General features: G+C 41.8%; 1 protein-coding gene across 4 annotated transcripts in view; it reads right to left on the bottom strand.

The window, feature by feature from the left end:
• Window positions 1-26,606, bottom strand: part of SPATS2 (spermatogenesis associated serine rich 2) — a 129,776-nt gene that overhangs the window by 50,263 nt on the left and 52,907 nt on the right. For all 4 annotated transcript variants that reach the window (XM_059682771.1, XM_059682774.1, XM_059682772.1 and 1 more), the window contains 2 exons: window positions 3,483-3,562; window positions 55-163 (listed from right to left, as the gene is read on the bottom strand). In XM_059682771.1, coding sequence (XP_059538754.1) covers window positions 55-163; window positions 3,483-3,562 — 189 coding nt within the window. The remainder of the gene's footprint in view (window positions 1-54; window positions 164-3,482; window positions 3,563-26,606) is intronic.

Below are 26,606 nucleotides of genomic sequence, written 5' to 3'. Positions count from 1 at the left end.
AGCAACTTCTATTTGAAAAAACACAAACTTATTAAAAAACTAAACTAGGATTACCTTCCATAAATGCTTGTACTGTTTTGTCCACACAATTATCAAAGTGCTGCAAAACCAGGATGATTTCATTGTTGCTCTTATTGGGAACTATTGCACGCACTGCATTTATCTGGAAAAGATGACAGGGTCATTAAATTTTAACATCAGTAGGTCAGTTGGCAACTGAGACCTGTTACACAATGACATTTCATTCTTAACAATATGTATCACTCTTTAGCGTCAGTGAAGAGTACATACAACCATCTCACTAGGAATGATTAATAGATGAGTGATAACATCACATAAAAATTAATTTCAAAACTTAGAAAAGCAGAACATTTCTAGAAATAGAAAGTATATGCTAGATTTTGCTCAAAGAAAGGGAGGTCTAATTTAGATATCAAGTATTAAATTTAGCATCAACCTTTCCTCATTTTCAGCACACTGTAGAGAAAGGTGGAAAGTTTATGAACCACCACCAATAAGAACTTCGATTTTTATACAGCATTTTTGAAACATTTTATTTCGTATCATTTAACTGTATAACACTATAAAGATAACAATTCCTAACCAAGGACAAACCTTCAGCTTTATGGCCCTGTGTGGGAAAACCCATTTGTTATGAAGAATGGCAAAACACATTCCCTCTACACACTTAGCCTCTAGGGATTTTCCTAACTTCTGTTCAGCTATACATTTAAAATTATGTATGTTTTTTTTATTCTATATTTCTTGGTATTTTATATTATGAATGCTTTCAAGTTATCTAGTCAGCAATACTGTTTGAAAAGGAAGTCCTTTTATAGATGAGAAGAGGTATCTTGTCCAAGTAATAAGCAGAATCTGTATTAGAACCTAAGTCTTTTTTTAGTACACTTGCTTTCATATCATTCTATACTTTTATTATTTCAGGCTTAATTAATGATAAGGTTTAAAACCATATAAGTGGAAAGGTATATAATCTATAATCCAAAGAGGGATAATTTATAATTATACATTTTTGAGATGAACAAAATACTGAGCACTAATCACTAGAAAATGAACTTTACGCAAAATTTACAAATTCAGCAATAAAGGTAAGATTCTGGTAACTTAAAATGTGGAAGTGTTTATATTATTAATGAACTATATTTTTTGCCAATCTGAAAAAAATAAAATTGGTATAATTGTAATTAATTCACACAAGACAACTATTGTTATGTTGACTGTTACCATCTTTTTACTTGATAATCTAAGGAAAAAGAGGTCAGTGTCCCTAACTAAATAGTCAGGTACTGCATGTTTTAAAAATTCTTGCAGCGCACTGGTTGAAAATCGCTAATCTGCCCAGCCAGTGGCTCAGATTTATAGATCAAGAGCATGTGCCTGGGTTGTGGGCTCTGCAGGAGACAGCCGATCACTGATTCTCTATCATGGATGTCTCTCTCTCTCTCTCTCTCTCTCTCTCTCTCTCTCTCCTCCTTCCTGAAATCATTAAAAATATTTTTTTAAAAAGAAAATTGAGAGAACCAAGATGGCGGCATAGGTTAACGCCGGAGTTTGCTGCTTTGAACAACTACTTCAAAAGTGAAACTAAAACACGGAACGGACATCACCCAGAACCACAGGAACGCTGGCTGAGTGGAAGTCCTACAACTAGGAGGAAAGAGAAACGCACACGGACACTCAGAGGAGGCGCAGTGCTGAAGTCAAATTCTGAGGTGCGGAGTGCACGGAGCGGGCTGGCGGCGGAGGGCGCGGTTGTTGTTTTCAATCGGGAGGGAGTCGCAGACTCTGAGCTCCAGATCCGGGCGAGTCTTTAGGGACCCAGACTCAAACGGGAGAAGCGGGACTGTCTGGCTTCGGTCAGAGTGAGTGCAGCTTTCTCTCCCAGCTTTGCAGGGGGTGCTGGGACTCAGAGAGGCAGAGCCCCTGGGGACAGGACTGAGAGCCGCCATAACTGCTCTCTCCGGCCCACCCTGTTGATCCTGTGCGACCCGCCCCGCCCAAGCCCTGCACAGAGGCATTTGCCGGATAGCCTCAGGCAAAGGCTAGATTAGCACCTCCCTAGAGGACAGAAGTTCTCTCACTGCTGACACAGCTGATTCTCATAGCCACTTGGCCTGGAGGTCAAACCCTCCCTGGAATTAGCTACAACAATCAAGATTTATCTATAAGACTGCGAACAAAGACCACTAGGGGGTGCACCAAGGAAGCATAACAAAATGCGGAGACAAAGAAACAGGACAAAATTGTCAATGGAAGATATAGAGTTCAGAACCACACTTTTAAGGTCTCTCAAGAACTGTTTAGAAGCTGCCGATAAACTTAATGAGATCTACACGAAAACTAATAAGACCCTCGATCTTATATTGGGGAACCAACTAGAAATTAAGCACACACGGACTGAAATAACGAATATTATACAGACGCCCGACAGCAGACCAGAGGAGCGCAAGAATCAAGTCAATGATTTGAAATGCGAGGAAGCAAAAAACATCCAACCGGAAAAGCAAAATGAAAAAAGAATCCAAAAATGCGAGGATAGTGTAAGGAGCCTCTGGGACAGCTTCAAGCGTACCAACATCAGAATTATAGGGGTGCCAGAAGATGAGAGAGAGCAAGATATTGAAAACCTATTTGAAGAAATAATGACAGAAAACTTCCCCCACCTGGTGAAAGAAATGGACTTACAGGTCCAAGAAGCGCGGAGAACCCCAAACAAAAGGAATCCAAAGAGGACCACACCAAGACACATCATAATTAAAATGCCAAGAGCAAAAGATAAAGAGAGAATCTTAAAAACAGCAAGAGAAAGAAACTCGGTTACCTACAAGGGAATACCCATACGACTGTCAGCTGATTTCTCAACAGAAACTTTGCAGGCCAGAAGGGAGTGGCAAGAAATATTCAAAGTGATGAATACCAAGAACCTACAACCAAGATTACTTTATCCAGCAAAGCTATCATTCAGAATTGAAGGTCAGATAAAGAGCTTCACAGATAAGGAAAAGCTAAAGGAGTTCATCACCACCAAACCAGGATTATATGAAATGCTGAAAGGTATCCTTTAAGAAGAGGAAGAGGAAGAAAAAGGTAAAGATACAAATTATGAAAAACAAATATGCATCTATCAACAAGTGAATCTAAGAATCAAGTGAATAAATAATCTGATGAACAGAATGAACTGTTGATTATAACAGAATCAGGGACATAGAAAGGGAATGGACTGACTATTCTTGGGGGGGAAAGGGGTGTGGGAGATGTGGGAAGAGACTGGACAAAAATCGTGCACCTATGGATGAGGACAGTGGGTGGGGAGTGAGGGCGGAGGGTGGGGTGGGAACTGGGAGGAGGGGAGTTATGGGGGGGAAAAAAAAGGAACAAATGTAATAATCTGAACAATAAAGATTTAATTATAAAAAAAAAAAAAAGGAAATTGCTCATATACATACAGTAACTAATCATACCTTCTCTTTCATGTTTTCAAAAGTTCCTCCCTGGGCCAGTACAGTATTGGACTGCAAATCGAAAATGAATCCTGATGAATCTGAAAGAATGAGAAGGAAAAATATATTCAACAATATCTAAAACTGACATGTGATCATCTTCCAAATAGAAGGGCTTTAAACAGTTAACAACTTATGTACTTTGCAAACTCTATTATATAAATAACTGATAACTACATTTGAATTAAAATTATAGAAATAAAGTTTTATTTTAATAGAAACTGTAACAACTTAAGAAAAACACTAAATACATCAACTATATTAAACTGTTCAGTAATCCTTGATATCTGTTAACTATCTTAATTTAAAAGGCCCTCTAAAATGTTGCAAGTCAATGACTCCCCAAAGTAAAATTTACCACTAACAAATCTGAAAATGTGAGTGAGGATGAGAGCTCCTGTGGCATTAACAATAACAACACATGAAAGTAATTTCAGTTTTCTAGAGTGCACCACACACATCATGTTTTTAGACTATTAACTACATGAATACATTCGTCAACCTAATGCTTGACAATCAATGTGCTGGAGTTTACATCACCAGCACAACTCGGGAAAACTTAAGTTTAATGTGAGTTATTATAGAAAAGAGTTTGGCTTCCCAGCACTTATAAAGAAAAGGCTATCTGCAAATTTAATCCATTTCTTTACCTGACACCATGTCATTAATAAATTACCTCCACTTTAAACACTTAACAACTTCGTTTTAATCTAATGAGATGGAATCCAGGAAATGGTTACACTGTTTCTCAGATTATGATGTATATACTTATCTGGGCATTTTAGCTTAAATATAGGTTCTGATTTAGTAGTCTAGCCTGTGGCCTGAGATTTTTACTCCCTGGTGGTATCAACATTGCTGATCCATGCACCATACTTGGGAGTAGTTTGGGGTTTAGAATTTCAACAAAGCAAGGAAAAGGGAAAGTTTTTTAAAAAGGGGGTTGCTATGGTCTAAATGTTTGTGCGCCCTCTTCCCCCCATTCATATGTCAAAATTCTAAAGTGATGGTATTAGTGATTGGGGCCTCTGGAAGGTAAATAAATCCCGAGTGGAGCCCTCATGAATAGGATTAGTGCTCTTATAAAACTGACTGCCCCTGCCACCATGTTAAGACGCAAGAAGTCTGCCAGCAAGAACAGGGCCTTCACCCAACCATTTGACACTCAGGTCTCAGACATCCAGCCTTTAGAACTGTGAGAAATTAATTTATGTTGTTTATAAGCCATCCATTTTGTTATACTAATCTGAAAGGACAGGGGTTTAAAAAAATACAGCAATATTCCAGTACATTTTCCAAATTCTTTTTCTATTATAACAGATGTATTTCAATTAAAGCCTCTTTTACAGCTCAGTCTTTATCCTGTGTTTTCAAATACCTCCTAGTTGCTATGGAAGATTGATAAGTTAAAATGACAATGCATTTTGGTACTAAAAGTGGAAAAGAGGATATGAATACAATGTATGTCATTCCAAGAGAAACTATGCTTGCCAATTACCAACGAACCGTGAATTCATTGACATTTAACCTCTCTGTAATACTGGCAGTTTTGAGACTGTTAACAAATAAAACATCAGACTGCACTTACACAAACTCAGTACTTAAACCTGAGTTTTCCAGATGACTACATAATATGATTAATTCCCAATTATCTATAATAATAAAAGTATAATATGCTAATTAGACCAGACAGCCGAACGACCTTCTGGATGTCATTCCGGACAAAGCTGTGGCAGCAGGGGCCGAGGCAGAGGCGATTAGGGGTGATCAGGCAGGCAGGCGAGTGGTTAGGGGCGATCAGGTAGGCACGCAGAAGTGGTTAGGGGTGACCAGGCAGACAATCAGTTAGGGGCATCAAGCAGGCAGGCAGAGTGGTTAGGGGTGATCAGGCAGGCAGGTGAGCAGTTAGGGACAATCAGGCAGGCAGGTGAGTGGTTAGGGGTGATGAGGCAGGCAGGCAGAGGGGTTGGGGCGATCAGAAAGGCAGGCAGAGTGGTTAGGTGCAATGAGGCAGGCAAGCATAGTGGTTAGGGGCAATCAGGCAGGAAGGCAGGCAAGCGGTTAGGAGCCAGTGGTCCCAGATTACAAGAGGGTGCAGGCCAGGCTGAAGGACTCCTCAGCCCCTGCGTGCAAGAATTTTGTGCACTGGGCCTCTAGTCTTTAATAATTGAAGAGACACAGTACATACGATGAAAATCCTATATAGCTAAAATACTATCTAACAATCTTTTCAGAATTGCTGCAGGTTAGCCAAATGAGATATTAATAAGCAGTGAGATGATACCTAGGAATTCAATTATCTTATTAGAGAATCAAACCACCAATCTTTTTTAGGGAAAAGAGGAGACACAAAGTAAAGCAACATTTCAGTGTCTATCTTAAAATGAACTATTAGTGTTACTAGCTTCTTATACATCATCTAACACTTTATTTCTTTTCTTTAGATGAAATAAAGTGCAAGGAAAACAAGAGTAGTTTTGCGAACACTTTCAGTTATTATCCCCTCAAAATTAGCACAGTATTATTAGAGTTTATCTGGCATACCAATTAGGATAATGGTTAAAAATACATAGGGCAGCTATTTCCGTCAGGATCACAGCATGAAGCATATGGCACACTCAAATCAGGAAAACTGAGGAGAGTTTTAAAAAAAGACTATTTTATAAGGTGGTATTAGGGAGTAGGGAAACCACAAGATGCAGTGCAGTTACCCCTTGGCTAATAGCAGCAATGTGCATTGCTACCCTGAGGTTTTGAAGAGGCATAAGGAGACAGAAATTACTGGAACCCAGAGACAGAGGGCTTTTTCATCTTCGTTTCATCTGTTGTGGTAGGGCAATAGGACAGTAGCTGTAACAGTGGTTCTTAACCTTCCTAATGCTGTGACCCTTCAATACAGTTCCTCATGTTGTGGTGACCCCCAACTATAAAATTATTTTTGTTGCTACTTCATAACTGTAATTTTGCTACTGTTATGAATCGTAATGTAAATATCTGATATATAGGATGTATTTTCATTGTTACAAATGGAACATAATTAAAGCATAGTGATTAATCACAAAAACAATATGTAATTATATATGTTTTCCGATGGTCTTAGGCAACCCCTGTGAAAGGGTCGTTTGACCCCCAAAGGGGTCGCGACCCACAGGTTGAGAACCGCTGAGCTATAACCTTTGGTCAAAGGTCACAGTAAGCCCAGTGACCCCTCAGGGAAAGACTGGGGAAATAAATATCCCTACCTCACTCTCCTCCTTGCCTCAATGCTACCCAATGGCTAAACCCAACCAGAAGCCCAAGGGCAAGAGAGCCCTTAAGGGAGTATTTATCTTTTCAATAATGAGTTCACCAAAAAGGGAAAACAATAGTTTAACATCTTAGCTTGTCTATTCACCAGCTATATTGCCTTTTAAACCAACAAATCAAGTACATTCATATCTTGTATCAAAGAACTAGAGCTTAAGTGCCTTTCAGCATTACAGAGAAAGTTATTTTTAATTCCAATCAACAATATTTAATGATTTAACAATTCTCTTATTTTTACATGCAAAGAAAGCCCAAGATTTATTTAACTTCACTGGTAGAAAAAAAGGAAGGATCTCATCCTGTGACTGAAGAGCATGCATACTCTATCAGAAATGAATTTTTACAGCAAAACAAAATGCAGTTGAATACTATTATCAGGCAAGATTCATAAAGGATACGAGGAACACTTGAGATTGAGTTTCCTTTTTATCATTTATTTCCCTCTATTAGGAACATTTTGGAAAAAGTATGTTCTTTACAGTATCACTGACATATTTGTAAATACTGCAGGCTTTGTTATTATTGTTTTTGCTGGATTAAAAAATAAGGCAAAAGTTATTTTAGGCATTGAGAATGACATAGAAATGTCTGAGTCTGATTACAACATATAGCAAACTAACTACGAACAGGTTTCTTAATTTAAGTATAATTAACATTGCCGAAACCGGTTTGGCTCAGTGGATAGAGCATCGGCCTGCGGACTGAAAGGTCCCGGGTTCGATTCCGGTCAAGGGCATGTACCTGGGTTGTGGGCACATCACCCCCTGGGGATGTGCAGGAGGCAGCTGATCGAAGTTTCTTTCTCATCGATGTTTCTGGCTCTCTATCTCTCTCCCTTCCTCTCTGTAAAAAATCAATAAAATATATTTTTTAAAAAAAAGTATAATTAACATTTATATAATACTAGAGGCCCAATACATAAAATTCATGCATGGGTAGGGTCCCTAGGCCTGGCCAATGATCAGAGCCCATCTGTGGGGTGACTGGCAGGGCAATTGGGCCCCGCCCCCCCCACCCCCCCCACCCCCCACCCCCCACTAGCACCCGCCTTGGCTGGCCTGGGCCCTGCGGACTGGGGGCAGTTCCTGCTTTGAGTGTCTGCCCCCTGGTGGTCAGTGTGCATCATGGCGACTGGTTGTTCCACCTGTTGTTCCCCAGTTCGGCCTATCTGCATATTAGGCTTTTATTATATAGGATTAGTTTCAGGAACACAACATAATGATTTGATATTTGTATATACTGTGAAATGATCACCACAATAAGTCTAGTTAACATCATTTACCATACATGGTTACAAAACTCTTTTAGCAACTTTCCAATATGAAATACAGAATAATTAACTACAGTCACCATGCTGTGTATTACAGCTCAGGACTTATTTTATAACTGGAAGTTTGTACCTTTTGACCCTCTTTATCCATTTCACACACACCCCCTATGACCCACCCCTGTCTCTGGTAACCAGCAATCTATATTCTCTGTTATCTATGAGCTAGATTTATTTTTGTATTGATTTTCTTTTTTAGATTCCACATTTGATATTTGTCTTTCTGATTTATTTCACTTAGCATAATGCCCTCAAGGTCCATCCATGTTGTCACAAATAGCAAGATTTCCTTTTTTCATGACTGAATAATAATAATCATATACATAGCACATTCTTTATCTATTCATACATCAATAAACACTTAGGTTGTTTTCGTATCTTAACTATTGTAAATAATGTTGCAGTGAATATGGGGGTGCATCTATCTTTTTGAGTTAGTGTTTTTGTTTTCTTCAGATAAATACCCAGAAGTAGAATTGCTGGATCATATAGTTCAATTTTTAATTTTTCTAGAAAATTCCACTCTATTTTCCATAGTGGCTGCACCAATTTACAATCCAACACAAGGTTCCCTTTTCTCTGCAACCTGGACAATGCTTGTTATTTCTTATCTTTATTTAATTTAATTTATATTTTTATTGATTTCAGAGAGAAAGGGAGAGGGAGAGATAGAAACATCAATAATGAGAATCATTGATCAGATGCCTCCTGCACGCCCCCTAGTGGGGATCGAGCCTGCAACCTGGGCATGTGCCCTTGACCAGAATCGAATCCAGGACCCTTCAGTCTGCAGGCTTACACACTATCCACTGAGCCAAACCAGCTAGGGCTCTTGTCTTTTTTATAAGAGTCATTATAACAGGTGTGAGAATTGTGGTTTTGATTTGCATTTCTCTGATGATTAGTGACGTTGAGCACCTTTTCATGTACCTGTTGGTCATCTATATGTCTTCTTTGGAACTGAACAAGTATCCTAACAAGTTGTGAATCATAGTAACTCAGCAGATATACTGGCTCTCAAGTTGCCATTATTTTAACAGTACCTTGATATATTATCTTTCTTCTAAGGATCTCAGACTCTTTTTTAAAAAAAATAATTTTATTGATTTCAGAAAGTAAGGGAGAGGAGACAGAGACAGAAACATCAGTGATAAGAATCACTGATCAGCTGCCTCCCACACACCCCACATCGGGGATCGAGCCCGAAACCCAGGCATGTGCCTTAACAAGAAATTGAACTGTGACCCCCTGGTTCATAGGTCGATGCTCAACCACTGAGCCATACCAGCTGGGCTCTCAGATTCTTGTTATTACTCACTAATATTCCTTACACATACATAAAACAAATTGGGTAACAAAATTATTCACATTTTACCATGGCCAAAGAGAGGCCACAGAGGTAAGATCAAATTAAATGCAGGTAAGCTCTGAGGTGAGGAAGTCTATCAAAACAGATAATCTAACAAGTGTGATGATCATTTGTCTTATTATCTCAAACTGTATACACTTGCTCTTAAAAATTAAAAAGTCAAGTCAAAAGCAAAGGTTATTTAAGTGCCAAATCTTGCAGAAGTGTTATCTCATGAACAATTAAACAATCTGAAGTTCTCCTTTAGAGTGAAGAAACAATACTTAACCACCAATGTCTTCATATAGCTTTTGCTCAGGCCAATTTTGAGAATAATCCACATATAAGTCACCAATAAAAGAACAAGTGGAGTTTAGTTTCATCATGTGCACTAGTGGCAAATGCAGTGATGGGGGTTATATTGAACAAATGTGACTGCAAGAAAGTTACTGTCACAGACACTACTAGCTGAAGCCTAGAATGTATTTACTACTTCAAAACTAAAAATGCCACCAAGTTCAGTTTCCTAGGTAGTAGTAATACTATCTTATGCCAATTTACTACCTAAGTTTGTAAGAATTATGACTATTTGGATAAGAAACAAGATATTTACATATTTTTAAAAGGGGAGAGAATGTATAAATAATGAGGAATCAGGCTCAGAGGAGAAGCAAATCAGAGATGAAAAATTTTGAAAGACAGCTATGTCAAAGTGCCATTTTGTAAGACTTCTAGTCTGTTGTAATTTTTTAAAAAATATATATTTTATTGATTTTTACAGAGAGGAAGGGAGAGGGATAGAGAGGTAGAAACATCAAAGAGAGAGAAACATCGATCAGCTGCCTCCTGCACACTCCCCACTGGGGATGTGCCCGCAACCAAGGTACATGCCCTTGACCAGAATCGAACCTGGGACCCTTTAGTCTGCAGGCCGACGCTCTATCCACTGAGCCAAACCGGTTAGGGCTAGTCTGTTGTAATTTTACTATATTACTGTTGTGGCCAATATTTAGTTCTTTAAAAGTTATAAAGAAACCTCCATCTTGGTTGCCATGGTTAAACACACAAATCTTCTCAGTACAGTCTCATCAACTTGTCTTTCCAGCCATCTCAGATGACTACTGTGGCTTATATGTTCAGAAAAATCCACACTTAAATGATCAATCTGCTAAATGGATCTTGAATGATGAAAGCAGACTTTTATCTTTCTGTTATCTCTGCTTTTATGTGTCATATAGCATAATAGCTGATTAATTTTTTCTTTGTTCCTTTGAGTGCTTCCTCAAATACATTCTAGGACAGGGGTGGGCAACCCCTGGCACGCGTACCAAACATGGCACGCCAGTAACTTTTGCTGGCACGCGAAACCCTCTCTTATAATCTTCCATTTACAATTTTTTTCTTAATATCGACTTTTTTATTTTTCAGATAAAGAGAGGGGAAGAGCAATTTCTATGCCTCTGCCTTAACTCTCCCTGCCTTCCTAGAGCCGACCAGTGTTTTGGTTTCATCCACATATGCTTGGGAATCTTTGTTCTCAGTGATGAATTTTGTGAAGTCTCGTAATAGGAGTAGCCTGACGGATGAAAGTAGCAGCTCGTGCAAATCTCTGAAGGTCATGAAATATAAACCTGATGTAAAATCTCGGTCATCAGTGATGCAGCAGCAAAAATCCCACTGATAATATCAAACGGAGTCATAAAGTTTTCTGTCGGACAATCAGTGTACATGTATACATTAAAAAATAAAGATATTTTTCATCATCATATACTGTGTTTTTGTCGAGCGAATGAATTTTATTATTTCTTCAAGGTTCTTCACATATGTACACCTTAAGAGATATCAAGTAGGCGTAACATGTTCTCAAAAAATTAGGGTTGGATATGTGATGTGAGAACCATGATGGCGGCATAAGGTATAAACCTGTGAGTGCTGCCTCCCACAACAACACTGAAATTACAACTATAAGTCAAAACAGCTATCATCCAGAACCACGGGAAAGCTGGCCGAGTGGAAGTTCTACAACTAGAAGGAAAGAAAGAAGCGCATTGAGACCTGGTAGGAGGTGCAGACGCGCCAAGAACAGAGGTACAAAGGCGTGCGTGAGGCGGCTGCACCTTGGTGCGCCGTTTTTTTCATTCGGAAGGGGATACAAGCTCTTGAACGCACTGAGCTCGTTTAAGGCGAGATTCTGAGGTCCCAGACTCCTATGGGGAGAAACTGGACTGTCTTACAGCGGTTTGGAAAGTGAGGGGGGTTTTCTCACAGAGCTGCTTGCAGGGATCATTGTTGCTGTGGGAGCGTGGGACTGCAGAGACGCGGAGTCCCGAGGAGTTGCAGACACGCTGAGGACAGTCGCTCTGCCCTGGTGATTCTCTGAGACCCCGCCCCACTCAATTTACATCCCCTCCCAAGCTGTGCTCAGCAGTGCAAAGGAATCACCTTGGCTTTTGCAGCCTAATCTAACTGCAGCTGAGTTAGAGAGCTCCAAACCTTCCAGATTCCAAACAAAGAGGAGAAATCTGCTGATATCGCTGTAGCTCCTGCTGGGTGGACTCACACAGTGGTGACTTGGAGATCCAGGAGCCAGGGTACCCCTGGTCAGATACCAGATTTCAACTCCTCACATCCATAAGGGACACACTCAAGAGGCAGACTCAATGAGCACCAAAGCCCCACTGAAGCAAGTCCTGCCCCATAAGGGTGTCTCCAGCACAGCAGTTCTTCTTATAGACACAGTGGGTCCTCGCAGTCAGCCAAAAATGTGAAGACAAAGAAACATGTCACAAATGAAAGAAATGGAGGAAAGCAAACCAATGGAGGACATAGAGTTCAGAACCACAGTTATAAGGCTACTCAAGAATCTTCTATGAACCTCCGAGGAACTTAGTGAGACCTTCAAGGATCTTAATGAGAATGCCAAAAGAATGGAAAAGGACCAGTCAGAAATTAAACATACACTGACTGAAATAAAGAATAATATACAGAGATCCAACAGCAGACAAGAGGATCCCAAGAATCAAGTCAAAGATTTGAAATATGAAGAAGCAAAAACACCCAACCGGAAAAGCAAAATGAAAAAAGAATCCAAAAATATGAAGATAGTGTAAGGAGCCTCTGGGACAACCTCAAATATACCAACATCCGAATTATCGGGGTGCCAGAAGAGAGAGAGAGCAAGATACTGAAAGCCTATTAGAAGAAATCATGACAGAAAACATCCCCTACCTGATGAAAGAAATAGACTTACAAAGTCCAGGAAGCGAAGAGAACCCCAAACAAGAGGAATCCAAAGAGGACCACACCAAGACACATCATAATAAAAATGCCAAGGGCTAAAGACAAAGAGAGAATCTTAAAAGCAGCAAGAGAAAAACAGTTAGTTACCTATAAGGGCGTACCCATACGACTGTCAGCTGATTTCTCAACAGAAACCATGTAGGCCAGAAGGGAGTGGCAAGAAATATTCAAAGTGATGCATAGCAAGAACCTACAACCAAGATTACTCTACCCAGCAAAGCTATCATGTAGAATTTAAGGTCAGGTAAAGAGCTTCACAGAAAAGAAAAAGCTAAAGGAGTTCATCACCACCAAACCAGGATTATATGAAATGCTGAAGGATATTCTTTAAGAAGAGGAAGAAGAAGAAAAAGGTAAAGATAAAACCTATGAACAATAAAGTGACAACAAATAAACCTAAAAATTAAGTGAACCTAAAAATTAAGTCAGAATAAACTGGTGAATATAATAGAAGCAGGGGCATAGAAAGGGAGTGAACTGACAATTCTTGGGGGGAAGAGAGTGTGGGGGGGTGCAGGAAGAGATGGACAAAAATCTTACACCTATGGATGAGGACAGTGGCGGGGGGTAAGGGCATGGGGTGGGGTAGGAACCAGGTGGAGGGGAGCTATGGGGGGAAAAAAGAGGAACATCTGTAATAATCTGAACAATAAAGATTTATTAAGAAAATAAAAATTAAAAAAAGAAAGTAAAAAAAATAAATTAGGGTTGGCATGCAGAAGAATTTTGAGTCAGAGATTCTGCTGGTTTTGGCACGCACTCACAAAAAGGTTGCCCACCCCTGTTCTAGGATGTTAGGCCTCTTCTTTTACACTGGGGAATTTCCAAGCTTCTAGAATGAGTGATTTTTTCCAGGTAGAACCTGATGAAAAATCAGGGTTTTTATTAAAGATACAGACAAGCAATTAAATCCTACCTTACTCACACCAACAGATTTTTCCAGGTTTCTAGCACGGGCAACAGAATAAGCTTTCCTTTTTTAAGTTCCAAGAATTCTTGAGGTTCTCTCATTGTTTAAAAAGTTTGCTGTTCCAATAATAATTCTGTCAATTCTTCCACGGTTGGATAGGAAACTCAGTCTACCTTTCAAAAACATTCTTAGTAATATACTCTAGAGCAGTGGTTCCCAGCATGGGGCACATTTTTAAGAGGGGCAATTTGAGAATAAGTTATTAACTGAATTTTTTGCATTTCTTATGGTTCTAGGGGACTCATATATAGTATATAAATATATATTGTGACAAATTTATGCATTTCAGTTCTCTATTGTTTTGAAACTTTATTTGCTATTTTTTCATATCACTTCTATTATTACTAGGGGCCCGGTGCACGAAATTCGTGCACTGGGTGTGTGTGTGTGGGGGGGAGTGTCCCTCAGCCCAGCCTGCCCCCTCTCACATACTGGGAGCCCTCAGGCGTTGACCCCCATCACCCTCCAATGGCAGGATCAGCCCCTTGCCCAGGCCTGACGCCTCTGACAGAGGCGTCAGGCCTGGGCAGGGGACCCTCATTTTCCCCATCACTGGTTCTGCCCCCAGCCCAGGCCTGATGCCTCGGCCAGAGGCGTAGACCCCCATCACCCTCCGATCACCTGATCGGCCCCTTGCCCAGGCCTGACGCCTCCGCCAGAGGTGTCAGGCTTGGACAGGGGACCCCCATCTCCCCCCGATCACTGGCTCTGGCCCCTGCCCAGGCCTGAGGCCTCTGGCCCAGGAATCATACCCGGGCAGGGGACCCCCATCTCCCTCTGATCGCTTGCTCCACCCCCCGCCCAAGCCTGACGCCTCTGACCCAGGCTTCAGGCCTGGGCAAGGGGACCATCATATCCCCCCAATCCCCGGCTCCGCTCCCCACCCAGGCCTGATGCCTCGGCCAGAGGAGTTGACCCTCATCACCCTCCGATCACCAATCACCGGATCGGCCCCTTGACCAGGCCTGAGGCCTCCGGCAGAGGTGTCAGGCCTGGGCAGGGGACCCCCAGCTCCCTGCGGTTGCAGGCTCCGCCCCTGCCAAGGCCTAACGCCTCTGGCCTAGGCGTCCGGCCTGGGCAGCGGGGACCCGCAGCTGCAGCGGCCCCACGATCGTGGGCTCCGCTTTAGGCCCAGGCAAGGGACCCCTAGCTCCCGGGACTGCCAGCTTCAACCGTGCCCAGCTCCCATCGCTGGCTCCACCCCTACTTCCTGCTATCACTGGCCAGGGCAGAAAAGGCACCTGATTCTCCGATCATGGCTGGGGGGCAGGGCAAAGGCGGCCCCAGGGCCGCCTTTGCCCTGCCCCCCAGCTCTTAGCTCCCCCCTGGGTTTCCGATCACTGTCAGTGGCAAGGGGCTTCTTCCTGCTTTCCCTTTCGCCTCCCTGCATTGTGCCTACATATGCAAATTAACCGCCATCTTGTTGGCAGTTAACCGCCATCTTGTTGGCAGTTAACTGCCAATCTTAGTTGGCAGTTAATTTGCATATAGCCCTGATTAGCCAATGAAAAGGGTATCGCTGTACGCCAATTACCATTTTTCTCTTTTATTAGATAGGATTTTTTATAAACAATTTCTTAGTGATTTCTTCCTCAGTACTTCAACTGTCCTTTTATTTTTCTTTCATGGATCCCCTGTTCTCTGGAAGTTTACTCAGACCAAGTTAATGGCCTTTTAGGCTTCCTCCACATGAATAAGAGTTCACTCTTTGAATAGTAAGAATTATATGTCATGGGGGGAGAGGGGGCATCAGGATTTTAGAGATGCTTAGGTGGGGCCTGGACAAAAAAAGGTTGGGAACCACTGCTCTAGAGAATAGCAGTGAGGCAATAATATTTATTTTAATGCCCAACCTCTTCTGTCTCCATGCCATTTCCCATTACTCTGGAATTAGTTATTCCACATATGAAATAAAATAAATTGTTAAAATAATTCTTTCCTACTCTTTATTATGCTTCAAATTCTACCAGCTGTTCCAGGAAAGAAACTCGATTTCATAAGTCAAAAAATTAAAGCACCTAAGAACTGTGATTTTTATTAAAAAACAAAACTCAAATTTTGCATTACTAACATTAGTACATATTCTCCTCTGATTTTAGATTTAAAAAACTTTGTATGTAGTCCCAGGGATTACATGAATTCAAAGTTACTTTGAAAATTATGAAGCCACATGAGGATTATTTTGCTATTTACAGCCAACATTCAGGCTTTTTTAAGGAAAGGAGCACTAAAATAGAATAAAAATTAAAATATTTAGTTAAGTCTTTATTTATTTCTAAGTAGTAAGAAGGATTGATTTGAGTTTTACCTTTCTACTTGCTAATCTCTCCTTTTATTTAGGGAAAGGTAAAAATAAATTGTAATGTGGCTAAAAGATGGACAGCCAATAAAAATAGGGGGGAGGAAAAAAATCAAGAAACCTGGATGATCTAAAAGCCAGATAATCAGTCTGCAAATAAATCACATCTTATAAAATGCCTCTGTGTGAAGAAAAAGATACTTTTTCTTAAGTCTGAAGAAAAAGATACTTTCAGCTAATAAGGGCCTATTTCAGCCTCTCTTACCAGTCCAACCCTCATTTTTAAATTTCACTTGCATTTCTCTATTAATGGGATCTTCTATCTTATGAGATGGTTATTCTTGGATGTTATTGCAACTTAAGCCATACTTCTGGGCTTAGATAGATTAGGTGAATTGAACACACATTTTTTATTATTATTATTTCCTACTCCTCACTGTCCTTCATATTCTCAAGAATTCTACCAGCTATTCCAGGAAACTCAATTCTATAAGTCAAAAAAAATAAAATATTTAAGAATTGTAATATTTAAAAGTCAAATAGCCCTAGACGGTTTGGCTCAATGGTGAGAGCGTCGGCCCATGAACTGAAGGTTCCCGGGTTCGATTTCAGTACCTCAGTTGCGGACTCGATCCGAGTGCGAAAGGTAGCTAAGCTAATCAATGTGTCTCTCTTACATTGATGCTTCTCTCTTTCTGTCTCTCCCCCCACCCCCACTTCCACTCTCTCTGAAAATCAATGGAAAAAATATCCTCAAGTGAGGATTACCACCCCCCCCCCAAAAAAAAGTAAAAAAAAAAAAAATCAAACAAATCTTCAATTACTAAGATCAGTCAGTACAGACTAATGGTAGAATTTTTGAGAATCTGAAGGAGAGTGAGTGAGAAAAAGGAAATCATCTTTTTAAAACTGTATGATAGATGTGAGATATTTTCTTATCATTGTACAAGACTTTGCTCTGGATGTTCCTGCTAGCCCTGTCAAATAGTCAATGTCATCCCTCTCCACCCCATCCTATCCCCTTGCTTCAAAGTACAGAAATGCAGTGCGCACAGTATTAAATATATAAGGTCTTAATCCACATGGGTTTGATTACAGAAACTAAGTATTCCATAAATAATGAGGGGGGGAGTACAGAAACGAACAAGTCAATTCTAAAAATCACATGCTTCTGTCTCCAACAAAAACATCATTCTCATAAAACCACAGCACTGCAAAATCTGTTACTCTTCACTCATTAACCTCATGCAAATAAGAATTAAATCTATTAGCTTCTTTCTTAAATTGACTTATGGATCAATAATCTATTTTAATTATAAATATTTCTATTTCAAAATAGTTGTTATACTTATCACAAGGTGAACCCTAGCTTATTTTTCTTTTTTAAGAATATATTTTTCTTGATTTCAGAGAAGAGGGAGAGAGATAGAAACATGATCGGCTGCCTCCTGCATGCCCCACACTGGGGATAGAGCCTGCAACCCGGGCATGTGCCCTGACCAGGACTCGAACCGTGACCTCCTGGTTCACAGGTCAATGCTCAACAACTGAGCCACACCGGCCAGGCGAACCCTAGCTTTTAAGTGTTATACTTGTGAAGGTAGGAAACTCACTACACTTAAATTACACACTTATTTAAGCCCATTCTGTTCTAAGGAAATGTCTTCTCTTTAAACAATTTTATTGTGAAATATAACATGTACAGTGCATACACACATAAAGTATGACAGCTTGATAATTTAAATTTTTTTTGTTTTTTATTATATTTTATTGATTTTTTACAGAGAGGAAGGGAGAGAGATAGAGAGCTAGAAACATCGATGAGAGAGGAACATCGATCAGCTGCCTCCTGCGCATCTCCTACTGGGGATGTGCCCGCAACCCATGTACATGCCCTTGACCGGAATCGAACCTGGGACCTTTCAGTCCGCAGGCCGACGCTCTATCCACTGAGCCAAACCGGTTTCGGCGACAGCTTGATAATTTAGCACAAAATAAATACCCAAATACTACTAATCAGGCTAAGAAATAAAACATTTCTGATAGAGAAACCAAGATGGCAGCATAGGTAAACACAAGAAATTGCTCCCTCCCACAACAAATTAAAAAATACAACTAAAAGACAAAACGAACATCATCCAGAACCACAGGAAGACTGGCTGAGTGGAAATTCTACAACTAGAAGGAAAGAGAAAAGCACACGTGAGTCTCAGGAGGTGCAGAAGTGCAGAGGTACGGAGGCGCACGCGGCAAGGGCTGGCAACTGAGGACTCGGCTGTCTTTTTGAATCGGGAGGGAGTCACAAGCCCCCGACTGCTCTGAGCTCCACTTCTGGGTGAGTCTCTGGGGACCTAGACTCATACGGGGAGAAACTGGACTGTCCGGCAGCGGGCAGAACTCGGAACACGAGGGCGGCTTTCTCTCAGAGGTGCTTGCAGCCATTACCGGGACACTGAGACACGGGGCCCCTTAGGGCAGAGCTAAGGATCAGCCATAGGTGCTTGCTCCACCCTGTTGATTCCCTGAGACCCTGCCCCACCCAAGCTGCAGCAGAGGCTTTTGCATATGAATGCCCTGGCCTTTGCAATCTGAAAATTACCTAACAAACTGCAGCTGGGCCAGACAGACCCAAAACTTCCAAGAGAAGGCCCAAGGCCCAACAGCAGCTTACATTGCTTCACAGCTGGGCCTCCTATAGGCACCTCCAAACCCCAAACAAGGAAGGGGAATCTGCAGATCTCTTCATAGCTCCTGCTGGTTAGCCTCAGGCTGAGGCTAAATTAGCACCTCCTTAGATCCAAGAGCCAGTGTACCCAGTGGTCAGAGTGGGACCATCCAATTACAACTCCTCAGATCCATAAGGGTCACATTCAGGGGGCAGACTCAGTGAGCGCCAAAGCCCCACTGAAGCAAGTCTTGCCTCATAAGGGTGTCTTCAGCACAGAAGTTCTCCCACTGTAGACACAGCTGACTCTCACAGACAATTGGCCTGGAGGTCAATTCCTCCCAGTGATACCTACAACAATCAAGGCTTAACTACAACAAGACTGTGCACAAAGCCCACAAGGGGGTGCACCAAGAGTGTCCACCTGAGGTAATTGGGGAGGCTGAGCCACTGGGCCCTATAGGACACCTAGCACACAAAGCCACTCTACCAACACAGGGAAGCATAAAAAATGAGGAGACAAAGAAACAGGTCACAAATGACAGAAATGGAGGAAAGCAAATGACTGGATATAGAGTTCAAAACCACACTTTTTTTAAAAAATATATTTTATTGATTTTTTTACAGAGAGGAAAGGAGAGAGATAGAGAGTTAGAAACATCGATGAGAGAGAAACATCGATCAGCTGCCTCCTGCACATCTCCCACTGGAGAAGTGCCCGCAACCCAGGTACATGCCCTTGACCGGAATCGAACCTGGGACCTCTCAGTCCGCAAGCTGACGCTCTATCCATTGAGCCAAACCGGTTTCGGCCAAAACCACACTTTTAAGGTTTTTCAAGAACTTTCTAGAAATCGCCGATAAATTTAGTAAGACCCTCAAAAAGACTGGTGAGACCGCCGATAAATGTAGTGAGACCCTCAAGAAATCTAGTGAGACCCTCGAGGTTATGAAAAAGGACCAACTAGAAATTAAGCAGACACTGACTGAAATAAAGGATATTATGCAGAGTTCCAACAGCAGACTAGAGGATTGCAAGAATCAAGTCAAAGATTTGAAATATGAAGAAGCAAAAAACACCCAACCGGAAAAGCAAAATGAAAAAAGAATCCAAAAATACGAAGGTAGTGTAAGGAGCCTCTGCGACAACTTCAAGCGTACCAACATCCGAATTATAGGGGTGCCAGAAGATGAGAGAGAGCAAGATATTGAAAACCTATTTGAAGAAATAATGACAGAAAACTTCCCCTACCTGGTGAAAGAAATAGACTTACAAGTCCAGGAAGCACAGAGAACCCCAAACAAAAGGAATCCAAAGAGGACCACACCAAGACACATCATAATTAAAATGCCAAGAGCAAAAGACAAAGAGAGAATCCTAAAAACAGCAAGAAAAAGACAGTCAGTTACCTACAAGGGAGTACCCATAGGACTGTCAGCTGATTTCTCAATAGAAACTTTGCAGGCCAGAAGGGAATGGCAAGAAATATTCAAAGTGATGAATGCCAAGAACCTACAACCAAGATTACTTTATCCAGCAAAGCTACCATGTAGAATTTAAGGTCAGATAAAGAGCTTCACAGAGAAGAAAAAGCTAAAGGAGTTCATCACCACCAAACCAGGATTATATGAAATGCTGAAGGATATTCTTTAAGAAGAGGAAGAAGAAAAAGCTAAAGATACAAATTATGAACAACAAATACACATCTATCAACAAGTGAATCTAAAAATCAAGTGAATAAATAATCTGATGAACAGAATAAACTGGTGATTATAATAGAATCAGGGGCATAGAAAGGGAGTGGACTGATTATTCTTGTGGGGGAAAGGGGTGTGGGGGATGCAGGAAGAGACTGGACAAAAATCGTGTACCTATGGATGAGGACAGTGTAGGGGGGGTGAGGGCGGAGGGTGGGGTGGGAACCGGGTGGAGGGGAGCTATGGGGGGAAAAAAGAGGAACAACTGTAATAATCTGAACAATAAAGATTTAAAAAAAATAGAAATAAAACATTTCTAATACTCTAGAAATCTCCTCATGTACCCCCCCTCCTATAGCTCCTCCCATTCACCAAAGGTAACTAAACTTCCTTTCTTTATAGTTGCTACCAACTAAAAACACATACCTAAGTATTATGGTATAGCTTTGCTTTTGTCTAAAAAGGACTAACTCCACATGCATTTAATTTTGGGGCATGGCTTGTTTTGTTCAACACTGTGTTTGTAAAATTCATGCATGTTCTTACAAGTAAATAATTTGTTCATTTTCCTTGCTTAATAATATTTCATTGTATGATTATGCCATTGTTTATTCTGATAGTGGACAACTGGGTTGCTTCTAGTTTCTGGCCAATACAAATAATGCTGTTTTGAATACTCTTATACAATCTCCTCACATACTTGGGAATGCCTTTCTGCCAAATATACCCAGAAATACAACCTAGTCATAGGGTATGTATATCTTCAACTTTAATACATAATGTCGAACAATTTTTCAAAATACCAATTTAAACTTCCACTAGCAGTTTTTTAAAAGTTTCTAATGCTCCACATACTCACTCTCTTGGCATTATTAATTTTTTTTTTTAAATTATCACCCAAAGACATGTTCATTGATGTTTTAGAGAGAGAGGAAGGGGGGGGGGGGGGGAGAGAGGTAGGGAGGGAGGGGGAGAGAGAGAGAGAGAGGGTGGCATCGATGTGAAAGAGAAACATCAACCAGTTGCCTCTCACACTTGTCCTGATTGACAGAGCCGGGGATAGAGCACACACATAGGTATGCATGTGACTGGGACTCAAACCTTTGACCTTTTGGTGCACCAGACGACACTCCAACCAACCGAGCCACATCTCATTATCATTTCAATTTGCATTTCACTCATTTCTAAAGAGATGGAGTGCCGCCTTGGCTGGTGTGCTCAGTGGTTAGAGTGTTGGCCCTCACACCCAAAGGATCATGGGATCAATTCCTAATCAAGAGCATGTACCTGGCTTGCAGATTTGATCCCCGGGCCCAATAGGGGCACATGTGGGAGGCAACCAAATGATGTGTCTCTCTCACATCCATGTTTTTCTCTCTCCCTCTCTCTCACCCCACCCCTTCCACTCTAAATATCAATGGAAAAGATATCCTCAGGTGAGGATTAACAACAAAAAAAACTGAGTGCCTTTACATGTTATCAGCCATTTTGATATTCTTTTTTCTGGCATGCCTACTCTTGCCCAGAGTTAGAAGGCAGAATTATCTTTTTCTTACTGGTCTATAGTAGTTCCCTGTTCTTTAAATATGATGCAAATTTATTCTCCCATTCTCTTAACTGTGTCTTTTGATGAACAGAAGTTCTTAATTTTAATGTAACAATGCAGCAACATTCTTTTTCTTCCTGATTAGTGCTTTTTATGTCTATTTAAAAAGTCCCTGTGCCATAGCTAGGTGGCTCAGTTGGCTGGAGCATCATCCCATACTCCAAAGGATGCAGGTTCAATTCCTGGTTAGGGCACATACCTAGGTTGCAGGTTCCAACCACAGTCAAGGTGCATACAGGAGGCAACTGATCGACGTTTCTCTCCAAAATCGATGTTTCTCTCTCTCTTGAAAATAAAAAATAAAAAAAATCAGTAAAAACATATCCTCAGGTGAGGATTTTAAAAAAGTCTTTCCCTGCGATGATGTCAGAAACTTGCTTCAAAATAATTGGCTGGGGGGTGACTTGAACCGGAGTCTCAGCTTCTTGCCTTCCTCCCTGAACAACCTCAGCTTCAGCACCCACTCCAGCTTCTCCACAAACTACTGGACCCTGGACTCAGTGCGGTTGCCAGTGACCAAGCCCGGGCAACAAGCGGCACAGTTAGCATCTACCAGGTATGTAGGTGGCAGGGGCTCTGGCTCCTGGATCTCTGTGTCCCACTCCACCAGTGTGTGGGACAGCTGAAGGTCCCGGGGCCTGGCTGCAGGGATGGCTGGGGGTCTGTGGGCACAGGGAGTATCCAGAGCGAGAAGACTATGCAATGCCTGAATGATGGCCTGGCCTCCTACATGGAGAGGGTGAGAAGCCTGGAGGCTGATAATTGGATACTGGATATCAAGTTCAGGAACACCTGGAGAAAAAGGGACCCCAGGTCAGAGACTGGGGGCATTATTTCAAAGACAACTGAGGACCCGAGGCCTCAGATTTTTTGAAAGTTCTGTGGACAAAACCCACATCGTTCTGCTGACTGATGATGTTTGTCCTGCTGCTGCTGACTTCAGAGTCAAGTATGAGACAGAGCTGGCCATGCGCTAGTCAGTGGAGAGTGACATCAATGAGCTCTATAAGGTCATTGATGACATTAATATCACTCAGCTGCAGCTGGCAATAGAGAGCAAGGCTTTCAAGGAGGACCTGCTCTTCATGAAGAAGAAGCACAAGGAGGAAGTAAATGTTCTACCAAACTAGATTGCTGACTCAGTGTTGACCGGGAAGTTGGATGCCCCCAAATCTCAGGACCTCAGCAAGATCATGGCGGACATCTGGGCCCAGTATGACGAGCTGACTCTGAGGAAAGGAGGGGAGCTAGACAAGTACTGGTCCCAGCTAGACAATTATTGGTCACAGAGGAGAGCACCACAGTGGTCACCTCACAGACTGCTGAGATAGGAGCTCCTGAGATGACACTCACGGGGCTGAGATGTACAGTCCAGTCCTTGGAGATCAACTTGGACTCCATGAAAAATTTGAAGGCCAGCTTGGAGAACAGCCTGTGGGAGGTGGAGATGTGCTATGCCATGCAGATGGAGCAGCTCAATGGGATCCTGCTGCAGCTAGAGTCAGAGCTGGCCCAGACCTGGGCAGAGGGAAAGTGCCAGGTCCAAGAGTACAAGGCCCTGCTGAACATCAAAGTCAAGCTGGAGGCTGAGATCACCACCTACTACTGCTTGCTGGAAGAAGGGGAGGACTTCCATCTTGGTGATGCCCTGGACAACAGCAACTCCATGCAATCCATTCAAAAGACCACCAGCGTAGGATTGTGGACAGCAAAGTGGTATCTAAGGTCAATGACACCAAAGTTCTGAGGTATTAAGGCAGCAGAAATGGGGTACTCCTTGGTGAGAGCATGGGGGTGCGGGACAGAAGGCCAATAAAAAAGTTCAGAGATCCTTGAACATTAAAAATAATAGTCCTAGCCGGTTTGGCTCAGTTGGATAAAGCGTCAGCCTGAGGACCAAAGAGCCCTGTGTTTGATTCCAGTCAAGGGCACGTACCTTGGTTGCAGGCTCCCCCCCAGCTTGGGCCCTGGTCGGGGTTCATGCAGGAGGCAACCAATCAATGTATTTCTCTCACATCAATGCTTCTCTCTGTCTTTCCCTTTCTCTTCAACTCTCCCTAAAAATAAACGGATGGATATCCTCGGGTGAAGGATTTACAAACAAATAAACAAAAATAATAATAATAACAATAATCCACTGGGGGTTAAAGTATACACAAAAAAGATTGGCCATGTGTTGTTAATTATTGGACCCGAATTATGGTTATTGGTGAGTGCACCATACCATTCTATTTTTGATAAGCTTAAAATTTCAATAATAGCCCAGCTGGTATGGCTCACTGGTTGAGCATCATCCTGTGCACCAAGAGGTCACCGGTTAGATTCCCAGTCAGGGCACATGCTCAGACTCGATCCCTGGTGGAGGCCAATTGATGTTTCTATTTCTCTCTCCCTCTTCCTTCCTCTCTCTCTAAAATTCAATAAAAACATATTTTTTAATGTCAATAATAAACTTTAAAAATAAATGTCATTTAAAACTTCTGGAACTAATAATGATTATATCAACTTTGCAGGATACAAGGTTAAGATACAGAAGTTCATCACTGTAACAGCAATGAATACATGGAATCCTATATAATAAAAGGGTAATATGCAAATTGACCAAACGGCAGAACTACCAGTTAGTGGGGGGCCAGCGAGCAGGCGGTGCCAGGCCAGCCAAGGCGCGTGCCAGTGGGCAGAGGGAGGTGATGGCAATCGTGGGGCAGCAGTGACCAGTGGCAGAGGAGGTGTGATGGGCGTGGGCAGTGCCCACTGCTCCCTGGCCTGGCCATCCCCTGATAGGCCCGCCCTGATCGCCTCCCACAGAGGGAGGCCACTGGCGGCTTCAGTGGCTTCCAGGCAATTTGGGGCGGGGCTGTTTAGCACCTTCCCCAAATCAGCTCGCTGGGTTCACCTCATGCAGAGGGAGGCCACCGGTGGCAGCTGCAGCAGCAGGGGTTGGGGAGGTGGCTGCTTGCCAACTGGCTCCGTCCCCTGATGAGCCTGCCAGGTCGCCTCCCCTCCAGGGAGCAGGCCTAAGCTGTCAGTCAGACATCCCCTGAGGGCTCCCGGACTGCGAGAGGGCGCAGGCTGGGCTGAGGGACACACCCAAGTGTGTGAATTTTCATGCACAGGGCCTCTAGTTTAAAATAAAAAACACAATACCATTTACTTTAACACCCCAAAAATACTTGGGTATAAATCTAAGAAAGTATGCATAAGACCTATACGAGGAAAACTACAAAACTCTAAAGAAAGAAAGAAAGAAAAGAACTAAATAAATAGAAAGACAGTCTATGTTTGTGGATAGGAAGACTCAATATTGTCAAGATGTCAGTTCTTGCCAACTTGGTATGTAGATTAAAAGCAATCCTAAACCCAGCTGGTGTGGTTCATGGCTGAGCATTGACCTATGAATTAGGAGCTCACTGTTTGATTCCTGGTCAGGGCAAATGCCCTGGTTATGGGCTTGATCCCCAGTAGGGGGCATGAAGGAAACAGCCAATCAATGATTCTCCCTCATCATTGATGTTTCTCTCTTCCTTCCTCTCTGAAATTATACACACACACACACACACACACACACACACAATCTATCTAAAAGCCTAAGCGACCGTCTGACCGTTGGATCAGTAGCTATGATGCACAATGACCACCAGGGGGCAAATGCTCAACGCAGGAGCTGCTGAGCTGTGGTGACACACCTGGAGCCAGAGAAGAGGGAGCTGGATTCCAAGGAGCATCACCGGAGAACCGCCCTCTAGCAACCTGGGACTCCTCAGGGGATGTCGGAGAGCCCATTTTGGCCCGATGATCCCTACAGGCCAGGCGGAGGGACGCCCCTGTTTGCACAAATCCATGCATCGGGCCTCTAGTATATTTAATATATATTAAAGCAATCCCAATCAAAATCCCCAGTAATTTATTTTGTGGATATTGACAAACTGGTCTCAAGTTAATATGGAAAGACAAAAGATCCAGAACAGCTAACACAATATTGAAGGAGAACGATGTTGAAGAAGTGATGCTACCTGACTTCAAGAATACTATAAAGCTACAGTAATCAAGACATTTTTATAACTCTAGCAAAACACAGACATGAAATAAACAAAGACTAGGATTTTAGAGGTCAAAGCAATCTGCTAAAGTTAACTCTTTAGGAAAAATTAAATGCTAACCTTTTAGAATAAATTATTTTATTTTAAAGTTTGGAATCCTATTTTTACTATAATGTTTCTCATTTGCAGGAGGAAAACATATCAGTGTTTCAAGCATAACTGGGGAAAAAGGAAACTGAATTATGATGAAATTAAAGTTTAAAAAAGAAACAAAAGGGTTATAAAAACTTTTCAGTTGATAAATCCCATTCCATAGAACAGTTTAGCTTCTTTAGTAATCTAACCGTTCCTTAGAGCCCAGATTGTCTTTATATTGATTTACTATACAATGAAACAAGTCTCAAGACCAAAAGGAGCTTTGATATATTGTTCTTATAATGAGGTTTTTAGTAGTAACTACAATGTCAGAATTAAGTTTAAAAGCATTTTTTTTCATATTTAACATGTGAGATCCGTAGTATCTACA

Source organism: Myotis daubentonii, chromosome 2, assembly GCF_963259705.1.
Source record: "Myotis daubentonii chromosome 2, mMyoDau2.1, whole genome shotgun sequence".
NCBI lineage: Eukaryota > Metazoa > Chordata > Mammalia > Chiroptera > Vespertilionidae > Myotis > Myotis daubentonii.
The sequence above is the reverse complement of the archived record's forward strand: the minus strand, read 5'-3'. Positions and strand labels throughout refer to the sequence as shown.